The 15,874-nt window shown below is 42.2% G+C and overlaps 1 protein-coding gene across 3 annotated transcripts in view; it reads left to right on the top strand.

Annotated features, from left to right (window-relative positions):
• Nucleotides 1-276: 276 nt before the first annotated feature.
• Nucleotides 277-15,874, top strand: part of ABCC4 (ATP binding cassette subfamily C member 4 (PEL blood group)) — a 140,233-nt gene continuing 124,635 nt past the window's right edge. For 2 of the 3 annotated variants that reach the window (XM_063392307.1, XM_063392306.1), the window contains exons 1-3: nt 278-493; nt 13,414-13,524; nt 15,701-15,821. In XM_063392307.1, the coding sequence (XP_063248377.1) occupies nt 420-493; nt 13,414-13,524; nt 15,701-15,821 (306 nt within the window). In that variant the 5' untranslated portion in view covers nt 278-419. Of the gene's footprint in view, nt 494-13,413; nt 13,525-15,700; nt 15,822-15,874 lie in introns of all 3 variants that reach the window. The other variant, XM_063392308.1, reaches the window with a different exon arrangement.

Genomic DNA, 15,874 nt, shown 5'->3' with positions numbered 1-15,874 from the left:
CGCGACGGGGTTTTCTGTCCAAAAAAAGCCGTGTGGGCACTTTGCTTGGCGCTGCGTGCACCGAGGAGATGCTTTCCATCAGCAAGGAGCACACACAGGCGCGAAACCCGGGGGAGCGGAGCAGAGCACCCCGGCCGGAGGCCCGGCCCGCACCGAGCCAGCCCCGGCGGAGCGGCTCCCGGCGCTGCCCGGCGCTGCCCGGCGCCTCCGCAGGCTCCGCGGGGAAGCCGGGCCGGCAGGAGGCGTCCTGCGGCGGCTGGCAGGAGGAGGAGGAGGAAGAGGAGGAGGAGGAGGGCCGAGGAGGGGGTGCCGGCTCTCCCGGAAACAGCGCCGGCCGGCGGCAGAGCGGCGGCGGCTGCCAGCGCCGGGAAGTCGCTCGTGGTGCTGCGCGGGCGGGTCGGGGCGGCGTGGCGGCCGGCATGGAACCGGTGCCCCGCGAGGAGAAGCCTAACCCGCTGCAGGATGCCAACCTCTGCTCCCGGCTCTTTTTCTGGTGAGCGCCCGGGCGAGGCCAGGGGGAAGGGCAGTGCCGGAGGTGCGGCGCCGGGGTGCCCTCCGGTGAGGAAGGCGCCAGGCTTAGCGCCGCTGGCTTTACCTGGCCCGGCCGCTCGGGAATGCTGAGCCCCGGCTAAGGGTGCCCGGCTCGCACTTGAGCGCGGCTCCCGGAGCGTGCGGGCGCCCCGGCGGCGGGCGGGAGGGAGGAGGGGAGGGAGCGAGCCGGGAGGGGAAGCGGCGGCCGGCGCAGCGCCGTCGGCTGCCGGCAGTGACTGTGCAGCGCGGCTCGGGCGCGACCCGCCGCCCGCCCCCGCGGGCCCGGCTGTCGGCGCTGCCGGCCGGGGCAGCCCGGCTCGCAGCTGGGCTGAGGTCTCCTGAGGTGAACTCGGCAGCCCGCGATAATCCCCGGCTGCGGTCCGGGGACGGCGCAGCCGGGGGCCTGCCCATCCCGGGCACGGCAGCGCTCAGCCGGGCGGGCGGTGCAGAGCCCCTCCGAGCACGTGTTTGGTTCCCTCGGTGGCTGCGGGGGGACGGGAGCGTCTTCTGCTTCCCGGGCCGGGTACCCGTGCCCGGGACTGGGTGCAGGGCTGCTCCCAGGCTTTGTTCTGCTTCCCCGTTTGAATAACGGGTCGCGGGCAGGGATTGCTCATCCCGGCGAGGCGTGCTGGGCTCGCCCTCGGCGTGAGGCTTTCCCCTCCAGCATTGAAGTGGTTTCTGACCCGCACGGCTGCGTGGGAGCTTCCCGGCCTCAGGGCTGGCCCGGCAGCATCGTGGCTGCTCTCCCGCACACATCTGCTGCCTCCGCTCCCGAGGGGCTTGCGGTGTCACAGAGCGAAGGTGGCGGCGTGGCCAGGAACTTGACGGGGCCACATGGCTGCCAGTCCAGAGTTAGGGCTTCTCTCATTAGTGGGGACCCCGGCGTGGGTATATATCTGTACTCAAAGGGGTGAGGAATTGCAGCCTAACATTTTAGTTGCTTTGAAATGTAGTAGGAAAACATCTGCAAAGTAAAACGGGAGAGCACCAAGCTTGTTTGTCCTAGCAGATCCCATTTGGAAGAGCACTTACAGAGAGAGCCCTTCTCCTGCTTCACCTGCTGCAGCCTGAACCAGGGTGCACATGTTGCGTGGAGGAGGAGGGGGAAGGAAGGGAGGGCATGGCAGGTGAAGCTCTTTTTTTGGAAGCCTCTGAACACAAATAAAAAACTCTTTGATTCTATAAGCGGCTCCGAGCAGGTGCAGAAGTCCCCTTTGGAAGGTAGGGGGATTTTAAAAACCCTGACAAATTTTCACTAAACATATTTGTCAGTGAAGGATATGTCCTCAGAGGTACTATGTGCTGAAAGAAAGAAAATAAGTAAGTAAGTAATAATAAAAAAGGCAGGTTGTGTACTTGTGCAGAACTCCCTGTGTTCAGCATTTTGACTTTTACTTTGGCACTAGGGATGCCCATGTTGGAAACAGCTTTGTTGTGAAATCCAAGCAGAGTGGGGTGAACCTAAGTTGGCCATGTAGCATTCCAGGACGGCTTCTGGTCTATTCCCTTTCTCTTGCTGGGATCTTGTGGTGTTACTGGTAGTTCTGCCAAAACCAATGCAGCTAGATGTGAAAAAGAAGCATGCAGTGCTCATAGCCAGCTTTCTGACTACTTGTATCATTCTTTTTTTAGGCATTCTGTATCACTCTTCATGGATTGCAGAGAAGTGTTTAACAGGAACAGTGAAGTACCTTAAATTTCCCTAGTTTTAGGCACGCACCTGAAGGGCTTCTTTTACCCCAGATATGTTTTTAGGTTGTTTGCAGAGGAGAAAATATGTGGAAGGCTGTGCTTGGGGGGTCTGCTAAAAGTCCAGAGATCAACTGGGACTTGAGACTTCACGGTCACAAGTGAAGTGGTGTACAACCATAGGGCTTCTGCTTTGGAAAGGGTTTAGTGGAGCATGTAAAGCTTTAGGATTTGCCCAATGTCTTGTTCCTCAGGCTTTCATAGCAGTGTAATTCACAGCAGTGAAAACAGTCTTCTAAAGTCTCGTCTCTTACCTATGGTGTGTGTGATCATGACTAGCATCGGTGTACTAGTCAACAAGCATTAGTGTTTTCTGGGTGAAAATTTCAGCTGAAATGTTACCTTCAGAGGATGAAATTGAATAAGCAGGGGCTATCAGTTTTCTGCAAATCAATACCATTTTGCATAAAGTTCAGGAAGTGTTAAAACACCCTATCATTTAGCTATAAAACTAACTTTAAGTAACTCTAAGAATTACTCTCCCTTTCTACAACGAGTGTAGCATCTCCCAGCTGTGTGAGTACTGCTTCATTTTAGCTGCTGTCTCATACAGGATATTCTGAGATGTTTGCATCTGGAGAACTGGGCAAACAGTGCTTGAGAAAGGCCATCCTGTGAGTAGTGGCAGCCACCACCCTGTGGTTGTGTGCCTGCTCTGCTCTCCACATTCCAGGTGTTGGCTGCTTGTTGTCAATGAGGGTAAAAAATATGGCATTGCAAGCAGCTGGGCAAAGGTCCTACTTATTTTTATTTTGTTTGTATTTTTCTCCAGAAGTGCAATTTTGCCATTGTAAGGAACCACCCTCCCATTTGTTGCCAGTGGTACAGAATAAAAGCTTACATTATTGCCTGGTGCAAACAGGATCAAACTCACGGGAGAAAAAAAGTCATGTTTTCATTGAGTTATAAAACTCAGGTAATGAGTGTGTAGGCTGGAGAGACATTCTTCTCCCATTGTTCAAAGCTTGTCTTCTTGCTTTTGGGTTGTGACTTTGGCAAGTATGAGCTTGATGAACATTAAACACTCCAGCAGTATGTTCCTGGGAAAGAGGAGCATCTGGATTGTGTGTTAATATTCTTACTTTTATAATGTGTCCCTTGTGCAATGTTAGGAGAATGAAAACTATTTATGACAGAAGTGTGAAGATAGGGCAGTTGCAAAATATTCTTGTCTTCCATGTCTTTCACTGAATTATCTATATTAACAGAAGTTTATCAAAGCCCAAATTGGTCTTCCAGATGTTTCAGATATTATTGTAACTCTTGACTTTCAAGAGTCACAATTTCCATGCCCACCAAACTTTCTAAAGCCTTGGCTGATATTTGAGTTATAGTTTGGGGTGCTTGTATTTCTGATTTACTTCGTCTGTGTTGTTAGGTTGGAGTGCTTGTGTTTCTGATTTACTTCATGTGTGTTCTTAGGTTGTTGGTTTTTTTATTGCTGGCTCAGTTTGCTGGTGAGAATGAGGACTCTGAAGAATGGATAGGAAGGTTTGCTTTCTTTTTAAGGTTTGTCGAAGGAAGAGAGAATTCAGTCATGTTTTTAATGTTTAAACAGCTATTCAGTTGTAGAAAGTTTAAGAATTGGAAAAACATTACAGCCCCCCATGCATCTTTTTTTTTCTGATGAGTGTGGTGGGAATTATTAAATTAATAAATTCAGAGAGTAAGAATTTTTCTCATTTCTAGCCATTAACCTGTCTTTGAGCTTGCATGTTTATTTACTAGGAAGTATATCTTTATTTGCTCAGAGCATTTGTTCCCTTGAGTTACTAAAGATGTTTTTCTATATAGCAGTTGAATTTTCATGCATTCTGCTATTTGGACATCAAATCTACTTTAGTGTAAAGTTGCAAAGTATAGGCTGTGATTAACTTTTTGACAGACTGGATAACTTTCACACTGTTAACAATATAAGAAGGAGGGCAAGCTGGAACACCCTGGAAAGAGTATCCAGTGTTGTGCGGAGAAGTAAAATAAGTTAAAGTTCTTCTAGATTTCATATACTTCATTTTAATGGTAATTACTTACCTGTCACAGACTCACCATGACTGTGACAGGTCTTTGGCTTTTTTGGAGCACTGAACATTGTCATCATCCTCAGGCTAGCTGCCTTTTCACATCATCACCTGACATGCAGCAATTGCCATTACAATAACAGCATTAAAACGTGATCTGAAAACCTCCACCAAGGCATCTACAGAGTTGTTACTCCAAGGAATAAGTCAATGATTGATTTAGCATTACCTGTTAGTGTCTAGCAGCATTGTTTTTTACTTACTAGGTGTGTGCTTTGAGGAGAATGACAGAAACCACTAAGTCTTCTTCATGGATCTGATGTGAGGTGTAGTGGGAGAGAAGATTAAAAAATGATCTTCATTTTTGCATATAAGTGTGAATTGAATGGGGTAAGCATAGACATGTAAATCCCAGGATTTTGAGTGAGGACTGTACAATGCTGCTTGTCCGACCAAATGTTGTCATGTCACTGATTTCTCTTGTACCAGTGTAAATAACAACACACCTTACTTAACTTCTTCCTGCTCTCTCACCCTATGGCTTAGAATTAGAAAGGCCATTGACTGATTTCATTTGGTTTCTCAGGCAGCCTAAGTATTGCCTGCTTGTCAGTCTTTAAGTGTTTCTTGCCTTGCCTTGAAAGAAGTTATGGAAAGAATTCATCGTTCTTGGATATTTCAACTGAACTCCAGCAGTGCCACCAATAAAATTGGTTTGTGTTCTTTACTGGGTCAGTGAACAGATTTGACTGATTTGAGGATTTTACATTTACTTAACATGAAAATATCAGACTTTTTGACTTGCCTGGGATCTTGCCTGATATTGAGTGAATTTCCAAGGTCAGTGTCTGAAATTGCTCGTGGTAATGCCACTTTATAAAGATCTCTGAGGTAGCTAAGTTCATTTATTGACTTTTTGGTGCAGGACAGTTGTGATACTATAAAAAACTCTGTAGAAATATGTAAGCATTTTCAGTATAAATAAACAGAAAACACATTTTCTGTACCCAGAGATTGAAATTACACTTGCTTCTCTTTTTCTCCTGAATGAAAAAAGACTGAGGATCATACATACAATTTTTTTGGAAGATAATGCCTTGTTTGTTCATATATCAGATATTTAATGTCCTGTTGTCAAATTTGAATAATTTGTTTTCTTGAGCTGCCGCATTAATTTTTAAGTTCTGCATGCTTATTTGTAATATCCCTGTATTATGCAAAAGAAAATACTTGAAAATTACTGTTTATGAGGTAGTAAAGTTAAAATATGTGGCTAAAGAGTACTAAATAGATTATATGGATTACAACAAGTGTGTATAAACTGTTGAAGTGTTAGCATTTGCTATCTACTGCAAATATCTGCATTTAGATACGCAGTTAGATGAACTGTTAAGGAGTATAATGAAACACAGACTATTTGCCTTTGGAATGCTTATGTAAAGCCTGCTGTACCATTTATGAGAGAAAATGTCTTGTAATTCCTGCAAAACTTCAAAATTAAGATTAAGTCATGGTGTTGTTTTTGTTTTCTTTTCCAAAAATAGTTTCCTTATCCTGCTTCTAGAAAACTAGGCCATGTGTAGAATGGAGACGGCAGATAACCCAATTAGATTTTGGAAGTGGAAGGTTAAAAAGACCAGTCATCTATTTTATGTTGTTTTGTATCCCTGGCACCATACCACTTGTAATAACAGGGGAAACTCACAGGGCATTTTAATTCTCCCTATTTCCATTGCTTGTCAGAAAGGATCTTAATACAGAAATTCCCACCATTAGGTCCTTCTTTAGTGAGTAACTACCGAAGTTTATTTTTATAAGTCACAGTCATCCAACCTTTACGTCAAATCTTCGGTACTTTGCTTTTTTCTTGGCTTGTGGTCGCTGGGTTTGGAATTGATATTTTGATGATAGTCTTTGAAATGGCCAAGTACAGGTGATGCCACTCCTCTCTTCCCTACTTCTAGGCCTGCAGAAAATGTTAGTTTGCAATATGCTGTCCCTTTCTTCTTGCCATGCCTGTGCTTCTTGCTGTCTGAAATACCAGGGAGTATGCTAGATTAATGAGATAATTTCATACCTGGCTGATGAACAGCATGAAAACAGCCTGCAATAAATGCAGTCAAATACCAGTTGTGTTACTGTCAGCATCAGAAAGTGGGTGTTCAGCAGCTTAGCTGCTCACATTGTGCTGTGTAAAAGCAGCAGCTTGGAAGGTGAGATGGAGCTGGGTATCAAAGGTATTGAAACTGGAAGCCTGAAGGGCGTTTTTGAGTTAATAATAGCTTTGAAGTAGTTTCATTGTATTCCTATTTTTTCCTTCTGTAAGCAGTGAGAAAAGCTGCTCTTTAAGCCACATTAAGCTGGGGAGGGAAGTTGCAACCAAAACACCAGTTGAAAAGCATCTGAAGAAATATCAGACTTACTCTGTTTACTTTATTACTTGTGGACGACTGCCTTCGTAAAGGGAAGTGGGAGAAGGAGCTTACTAATGAGAATGGATGAACATGTGAAATGGAGAAGTTTAGAAAAAAAAATACATGATGACTAGAAACCTGTGCTAGGATATTTGTGAATTCTTGCAGAGTAACTCTGGACACTCTGTGTATGTGTGCCCTTCTTTCTGTACATCGCATGCCAGCAGTGATCCTCTGGACTGAGAGCAAGCACATAGCAGTGCTGGATTGCGCTGCTGGTGTAGAATGTCAGATCACAAAGGTGGGTAATGAGCAGCACACAGAGGCAGGCAGACTCCTGAGGTGAACCAGGCAGAATAAGCAACCTGCACTAGTATCCAAAGCGCCTGTGAGGAAACCCCATTTATTTCATCAAAAAAACCCCATCTCCAAAGTAGGTGATTAAAGAGAAAGAAACATGTGTTACTTTGCTGCTTAGTTGTTGAAGTAGTGCTTCCAAGCTGCTCAAGGGAGACAAAATCCTAGTGTTATGGAAGAATTTGAGTAAACAAAGACTCTCCTGTGCAACTGTTGAAAAATAACTGGACATTGAGTGTAAAAAGGTGATGCTTGTAATGTAATGCACAAATAAGCTTAAGAGGAATGGGGAAAATGCAATTCGTAAACCACCTCTTTAAGGAATTAGTTGATGAGGGTATACTGGATGTGGCTTTGACTGGGGGCTGTAAAATTATCCAGAAATTAAACTTCTGCCTGTTATTACAAATAAAGAAAATATTTTCCTAATCAGGCAAGCGGTCTGTGTAGTCTGATTTTTCTAACTTGTCCTGTGATAAAGCAGGAACTCTTGTGAAACTGGTGACAAAGAAATTTTGTACCTGTGCAGAGGAAGGTACTGTAATATGCAATTGACTGAGTGTGGGGTGATTGTTGTGGGGCTGGTCAAGGCAATTGATCTTGTGGTGCACCTAGGGCCCTTACAGGCACATCCTTTGATCTTAGGACGTTTTTCATTTGTGTCACCTTTGTCATGTAATTGCAAATGCTTCTTTGCTGATGTTTTTTGACAGACTTTATCAGTTCATGAAAAACTTGCAATGTATGCTTGGGTTTCTAGAAAGCTCTGCAAGCCTGCTCTGCAGTGTGAGGATGTTACTTTTTTGGGTATTTGTGAGCAGGACATGATAAAAATCCAGAGGTCCAGCAGGTCCTGCCCCTGGGTTAATGAGTTTATGAACCATTTGAGCTGGATACTGCTATTAGTTTCATACACCTATCTGTAATGTATTTCTTCCTTGGCTGATAGGAAATTGTTTTGGGATGACAGGAGATCTAATTTATAAACTTTCTTGTTTAGGAAATTTTATTTCATGTATGAAGCAGAATAGCATGACTAGCCTTAATGATGCTGCCTTTTGGATGGCAGGGCATGTTTCTCTTTCATGCTGTCTTTTAAGAAGGGGATGGCTTCTCTTAGGAGGGTGAGAAAACACTGTCTTAGCTTTTTCTGCAGATCTTAGAGGCTTTCCAATATCCTGGTGGAGTTGTTCTCATAACAACTGGTAAAAATTGGACTTTCCCGAGCAACCAAGTAAATTGTGGCTGGTTGACTGTGTTGTAATCTTAAAGGGTGTGTAATGTCAGGGCCCAGGAGTAGGGAATTGCAGGAAGTGAATGTTTATCTTGTGGTCTTTGTGTATCTGCTAGTTCAGAAATGAATCACTTTCTTTATTTATCAGTGACCAAGATACTGCTGCAGAGGTGAAAAGCCTTTTGGGGTCAGAACAGTGATATACTGTTTTGCAGTTGGCTCTCTGTTTGCACCAGGTTATAGAGTGATTTTTAATTTATTTTTTTAATCTTTATTCCAAGTGACATCAGTATTCTGGCAGTAACAGGGCATGTTTCCAGACTAATGTCTTTGATCAGCTAATTGTTTTGATAGAACAGAGGCATTCCCAGCAGAACACAAGGTACTCAAGATTCTTACACATACTCACATTTTTATGCATAGGTCATGCTAGGAAGAATTTGGGCTAAGCTCTTTGAAAGGTGTCGTGTGATGGCACCTGTGTTCTGAAAGTAACTAAAGTGAGGCAATGTGTAAGAAAAAAATATTTTTTCAAAATTCCTAACAAACAGGAAGGTACCTGGGAAACATAAAGACAGTTACTGAGGAGTCCTGTTCTTATTTAAGTTTGAACAGCTTCTTCAGAAAGAAATACAGAAAGGCAGTGTGAAGATTACCTCTCCAGCATGTTATTCCTCTCTTTCTTCTGGTAAAAACTGATTGGTATTGAGCCCATCATTGGGGTGAGAGGAGGGGTTTGCATGACTGTCTATATATTTCCTCCATTTCTTTAATTTAGGTTATTATTTTAGCTTTTTTATTAAAGAATAATGCAAATTTCACAGGCTCTGTTTTCATAACAAATGCTAATGTTTCTTGGTGAGCTGTTTTGAATACTCCTTGAGGAGATCTGATCTCTGTTCTGTCAGAAGACCTACCGCTCTGATGGGTCATTTTCCTTTGCTGATTGGGGTTTCAGGGATGTTCTTTATGTAGGCCTTTGCTTTATTTGTCAGCCTCCTCTAACAGACCTCTGACAGCACTCCAGTGTAACTGAGCCTTCAGGCAAGAGAAAGGCTTGGTTGGTTTGTGTGTTACCAGTGTGTGACTTGAGAAACAGCAGGCTGTGTGAAATAGGTTGGTCTCTGTTCTGCTGTGAGTGCAGAGAATTCCACAGGGCATAATCTGCACGTGACATTTAGGTGGAAACTTTTACTTTAATGACTGAATATGAACATGTGCTAAGTCGTCTGTCTGGAAATAGACCTTCTACCATAAAGTTTAGGATGCATCAGTGAAATGGTGATTCTCAAACTCTTCTTGCTGTGGTTGGAGTTTGCAGAAGACTTCAGTCTTGGGATAAAAGCCCTTCAAAGACTAAGCATCATTTGAAAAGAAAAATGTTTAACTTTCTTCTAAAGGTCTTTAACTATACTCTGTTAATACAACATACTGTTAAAAGCTTTTTTACTCTTGAGATTTCCATAGCAGTAGCTCTTAAAGATAGGTATTTTGGGGGACACTAGTCAGAAAGGTCAACAATGGGTGATATTTAAATTTCTGGAGTTTTTTATACAATTTTTTCCCTAACCTTACAGAAATGTGGACTTGTGCTGAGGCTTTGCCATGTTGTGCATTATAATGAATGAGTCACAAAATGAATTACTACAGTTTCCTGCTTACGCTGGATTGGCTTTCCTTGCCTTGTTTATTTAATGTTAACATAGGGCTTGTAGCGCAAGATATTACTCTTTTCAATGTTACGGTTTTAACTAATGGAAAAAAGGGAGAATCCCTGAAGTTGCACTAGGTCTCACTGGAACTTATAGTCTGACTGCTGTGAGACTTCTGGCAGTTTTTACCCTGCACTATCATCTCTCATCCACTCCTTAAATGTTTTTCAAATTCACTCACACTGTAGGTACAGTGTGGAGATAGATGGACAAGGGATTTACTGCAAACTGCAAGAACTGCTCAGTGGAGGTGGGCATATCATCAATGAGTTGTTTTGAGCATTTAAGGACAAAGGATAAACTAGATGGCTCTTAGGGTCCTGTGCACTTGAGAGTGTTGTCTTTCAGCTGGTTACTTTGCAGTGGACTGCACATTTGTGGTCAGCACTTGCTGCTCTTGGCTGTAGTGTGGAATCAAATGCCATCACAATTGAGCGGTTGCCTTCAGCAGAAGCATTGTTCCATTATTCTTCCTGTTGACTGCCTGTGGTTTTTTGAAAAGTATATGTAGAGGAATGGTGTTCCACTGAGTAAAATTAATAGCATTGTTTTTATTTTTTAAGATTGTATATTTAAGTCTGTTTCTAACGTGTTTCTTGGTTTTATCTGTTTACTCTGCTGTGTGCAGAAAGTACTATTCAGCACAGCTGAAGCCACAGTTGGAGAAATGAATCCACTTCTGGGGTCCCCAGTACAAGAGAGACATGGGCATACTGGAAAGAGTGCAGCAAAGGTTCACAAGAATGATTATGGGTTTGGAGCATCTCTTCTGGGAGGAAAGGCTGAGAGAGCTGGAACTGTTCATCGTGGAGAGAAGAGCAGGGGGATACCATCAATGCAGATAAATACCTGAGGGGAGGGTGCAAGGTGGGCAGAGCCAGGCTCTTATCAGTGGTGTCCAGGGATTGGAGGCAGTGGGGCCACAAGAGGTTCCCCCTGAACATCAGGAAACACTTCTTTGCTGTGAGGGTGATTGAGCACTGTCGTAGGCTGCTTGGAGGGGTTATGAAGTCTCTGTGGAGATCTCTAAGAGCTGTCTGGACATTGTCCTGGACAACCAGCTCTTGATGGCCCTGCTGGAGCTGCAGGGGTTGGACCAGCTGACCTCCAGATGTCCCTTCTGACACAACCCCAGCCTTTCTGTGATTCTGTAATAAACATCCTATTTATGTTCCTTGTTAAATGTCAGAACCGGTTTTGTTTTCACCACCTTGGCAGCTGTAGCTAGTGAAATCTCACAACCATTTCCATAGATCGGAGAAGGATTTATCCCCTTTATTTTCCTGAAAGGGCTGCCTCATCCTGATTCTCATGCTAGGAGAAAGATAACTTTTGGCTCTGTCTGAAAGGAGACCTGTGACCTGTTTATGGATACATCATAGGCTATTAGAGATGTTGCAAGAGAAGGAACACTGGGTATTGCCTTGGGAGTCAACTGAAGTCTGCAGATCTTTCCCATAGCTGCTTGTCCTGGAGCAAACAGAGGCTATCTCATCCAACAGGCAGAAATTATTTGAATGGCTTTGAGGTTATTTGCCTCATACCTGCGTTTCATTTGTGGTCAGCTGCAAGAACTGAGACCAAAGAAGACATGTTTCAATGGAGCAGATTCCTTTTGTCAAACCAGGCAGAAGTTCTGCTGCTAGTTGGTGTTTGTGACCTTTTGTCAGGCCCTTTTGTGGGGAAGTTGTGACAGTGATTTGGGCCCTGATGATATTTAACCTTAAAGTCCAAAGAACAGACTTGTCTGACAAGTACTTTCTGTTTCTAATTGCACCTTTAACATACATTTAGGAGTTAACAGCTCACATAAACAAAACTTCAGTACTCACTCCAAGAGTTTAAAAAGGGCTGTTAGGCATCAAAGGTGCTGCTCTAAGGATAGAGACTTAATTTTTTGAATGAGTCATGAAAACACTGTGCTAACATGCTAAGTAGTGAAGGAAAAACACTATATAATCCCATTTGTTACTTGCAGTTGTGCCATGGAGCCTGGGAAAAAGGTGTTTACAACGGTGCTATCTTTGAAGAAACTCTCTGAGCCTCCTCTCTAGGGTTCTGCCTGCCCATCCACCCTCTCTAAAACTAGCCAACAACCTTCTTCTAAGCTGCTATGTACAGAGTTTAATTGGAACATGCCTGAGCAAGAAATGCAGAGCAAGTTGATGAGTATTCATAACCACTGTTGTGGTTGTGGATAAATAAATAAATAAATGCCCTCATTGTAAACCACCCCAGTTTTGGAATCTCACATGTAGGTCTTCCAGAAAATAATATATTTCACCTAGCACACCACACGTTCTTCTAAAAACTGTTGTTGGTGAAGTTGGGGAATAATTAAGTCTCAGAAACTAAGCAGCAGTTAAGAACTTTCACAGTTGAGATCAGACAGACAGCTTGCCTTGAGTGCAAGAGTATTTTTTCCAAAACTGTTCCATCCTTGACTTCTTGATTTTGATGGTGTTAACCAGTTGAGAAAATACTTGTAGGAAAAGCCTTAGAACCAAAATCCATGTCTCCAGGACACAAAGCATCACAAGTTCAGTAGAGAGACAAACTAAATGGAAAACTGTAAGTTCCCTAACTCTATTGTTCCCACTAAGCCATGCCTGTTTTGCATGTGTCATTCCCTCTTTCTCCATCTCATGGACAGCTTGGTCACTTTTGTGCCTTATGCCATACACATACTGTGGAGCAGTATTTGTTGAGAAACAAATCTACAGTACTGCTATTATAATTTATCTTCAAAGTGCTCTCATAAAATACTGAGCTTTGAAGAATCTTTCCGCTAAGGAAACTGAGCTGTTAGTGTTTCCTTTTTCTGAACCTACACACTGTGTCAGTGTGCTTCTGTTTATATTTCCAAACATGAGTAAGGTACAGTAATAATCCATTGTTTTCCCATTTTTACATTTCAGTAATTGTCTTTAAATTACTGACTTTTAATACTTGTCAAGATGTCAGTTGAACAGCAGCTACTTTTCTCCTCAAGTAAATGTTACAAAAAATATCTACAATTTTATTTACAGCTGTCAATATTTAAATAATTGGGTTAAGTCTGGTTTTTTGCTTTATATTTAAAAGAATGCTATTTTGCCTTGAGTGTAAGGAAACACTGTAAAAAAACAATTCCCTTAGGGCCAAGAAGGGTTATTGCTGGCTGTCTGGATGGCTGGGAGTAAGGTGCTATGGGCATAAAGAGATTAAGGAAATGGGAAGTGCTTTCCCATTTGCAAGATAGGGGTTGACTTAATTCTTAGATAAAAGTGTAGTGAAATGTGTGGATGTTGAATGATTCAGAAGGAGGAAAGAAAGGGGTAAAATAAATAAATTATTATGTGAAGAAATTATTGGGTTTGGTCTGCTCATCATTTTACTAATAATTTCTATTTAACTAGGTGGTTGAATCCCTTATTTATTATTGGCCATAAACGGAGGCTTGAAGAAGATGACATGTATAAAGTGATGCCAGAAGATTCCTCAGAGAAGCTTGGAGAGGAATTGCAGTGGTAAGGAGAAAAATTGTGGAATACTTTGGGTTGTTCTCTTTTATTGTATTAATACTGGAGAAGGTAAAAATCTTATTTCTATTCTAAAATTAAAAGATGTTGTTGTAAAGTTTAACAAGGTTAAAAATTCTGAAGAATATAGAGTAATAAGAACTAAGAGAAACTTGTTTACCATAGAAGCTTTTTCGGTTTTTTTTCCAAGTTACACATAATGGAACTGCACTAGAGTATTTTCATCATGTCATTTATAATTAGAGACTTTGCAGAATACTTGCAAAAGACAACTTTTCATCGACTCTAACAATAGTAATCCTTAATAAATATGTGAGTCTTCTGGTCTATGGTAAAACAGCTGTGGAAATTTCAACTTACTCTGTATAAAAGTGGGGAAAAAAAGTGTTAGATTTTATGTATTTTTGTTTGTTTGTTTTTTGTTAGTTTAGCGTGCAAATTAAATGAAGTGACTCTTTAAATAAATGTGTGTATGTAAATGTATATATGTTGAAAATCTGCCACTCACTGGTAAAGTGGGCAAGATGCCTTGGACAGCTAAAAGCACATATCTAGGAGGTGTTTTTATTTGGTTTTGAGTACTTTTTCATGGACTGTGTACTGGTTTGTAGTGTTACAGATTCAGGGGGTTCTGTCTTTTAGTAGGAAACTATCTTCAAATAATTACTATTTATATAAATTGTTGTGAACCTTGCAACAGAGAGGATTTTTGTCTTCAAATAATCTGCTAAATATGGTTAGAGGAAAAGATGCCTTTTAATGAAAGGTGGCCTCTGTATTAAGAAAGTGTAGCCTTGCTGTTTCTTGCCTTTACATGGAAGGCAGAGCAGATGGACTTTCCTGATAGTTTGATTGGGATGAGAGACTCTTCAAGAAGCAAAAAGAATCCAGAGATGAAAGGTGATGACCCGGTCTGACATCATCCTGCTCTGGATAAGTTAACAGAAGAAAGAGGGTTGGTGATAAGCTCAGAGGAGTTGTTGCTTTTAATGTCTTTGTAGCTGGAGAGCTTTGCCAAATTCCATGGTTGTGTCTTGAAGCAGTTCAGGGACTTGGCTGTAGGGGAAGATGGATTTTTTCCAATGATTTTTATAGTAAAAGCACACTCTTAGATGAGTCAGGAAATGGTAGAAGAAAAAAAATGAGTGGTTTTTAATTCTTCAGTGGACTTCAGTGACCAAGAAGCAGAGAATATAATTCATAAATAGCTGCCTACAGAAGTAGTCTTTTCTCTCAAGCCAAGAAACCCCACAGAACCTACATAGTTTCTGTTTTCAAAGCATGTAGACAATAACTCTGTAATTCTTGTAACAAAAAAAAAGAAGGCAAAAATAAAAAATTGTATCCTTATCTGTATGCTTTGAACTTTTGTGCTTTGTTGCAAAATAATTGGCTTTCATGCCTTAGACTCATTTCACCCCTCAAACTATCAAGGTCAGAGGTTTGGCAGAAAACACTTAGCCTTCAGAAGAAACGGGGAGGATCTTGTCGGACAGCAGTGTGTTTTAAGCAGTCTGCTTAAATTGTGATACTTTCTTGTTAAAGTCATGCTTGTTATTACTGTCTTTGGTTTTTATGTGAGCAGATTGTGTCCTACTTGTGGGCAGACATGTGGTAATGGAAAGGCCTTTGCCACTCTGCTGATGAATTCTCGCCTTCAGAAAAATGTGCAGAGTGTTGGGTGACAAAATCCTCATCAAAGCATGTGGTAGAAAAAAGACAGAGCCAGACAGGAGAAAGGGCTGGGCATCACAACCTCTCTGGGGAAGCACAGGGCATTTGGATAGATAAAGACACTGTGCTGCCTCAGTTTAGTCCATGGTCAGAAGATCATATGATGATAGGCTCTTAATTAAGATGCATGGTGACTGGCTGAACTGAGAGAAGAAATAAAGGAAGGGTTCCTCATCAGCAGATATGTCAAGGGTGATAATAGTCAACAGTGGTGACTTGTGTGTGATTAACCAAGAACAAATAGGCCTATAATACTAAGTACCAAGTGTTTATGTGAACGAGAAGACATGATCTTTAACTCCTTTTGTTTTAGTCGATTTTATTAAGGTGATCAGGACAATCTGGCTGTTAGTCTGGAAGTGTTTTATTCTAGGTAAATGCCTTGTGATTTTACTTTTGCCCTCCAACATATTTGCACTTTGTTTGTCAGGTACTGGGATAAAGAGGTGCAAAAAGCAAAAAAGAGAGGAAAAACACCACATTTAACAAAAGCCATTATTCTGTGTTACTGGAAATCCTATTTAGTTTTTGGAATTTTCACAATGATTGAGGTAAGTGGTGTAAAATGTCACAGGACCTACTTCTTGGCTAACAGCAATGTGAA

This window comes from Prinia subflava, chromosome 3 (assembly GCF_021018805.1).
Source record: "Prinia subflava isolate CZ2003 ecotype Zambia chromosome 3, Cam_Psub_1.2, whole genome shotgun sequence".
Classification (NCBI taxonomy): domain Eukaryota; kingdom Metazoa; phylum Chordata; class Aves; order Passeriformes; family Cisticolidae; genus Prinia; species Prinia subflava.
Note: the sequence above shows the minus strand (reverse complement) of the source record. Positions and strands in the feature narration are given on the sequence as shown.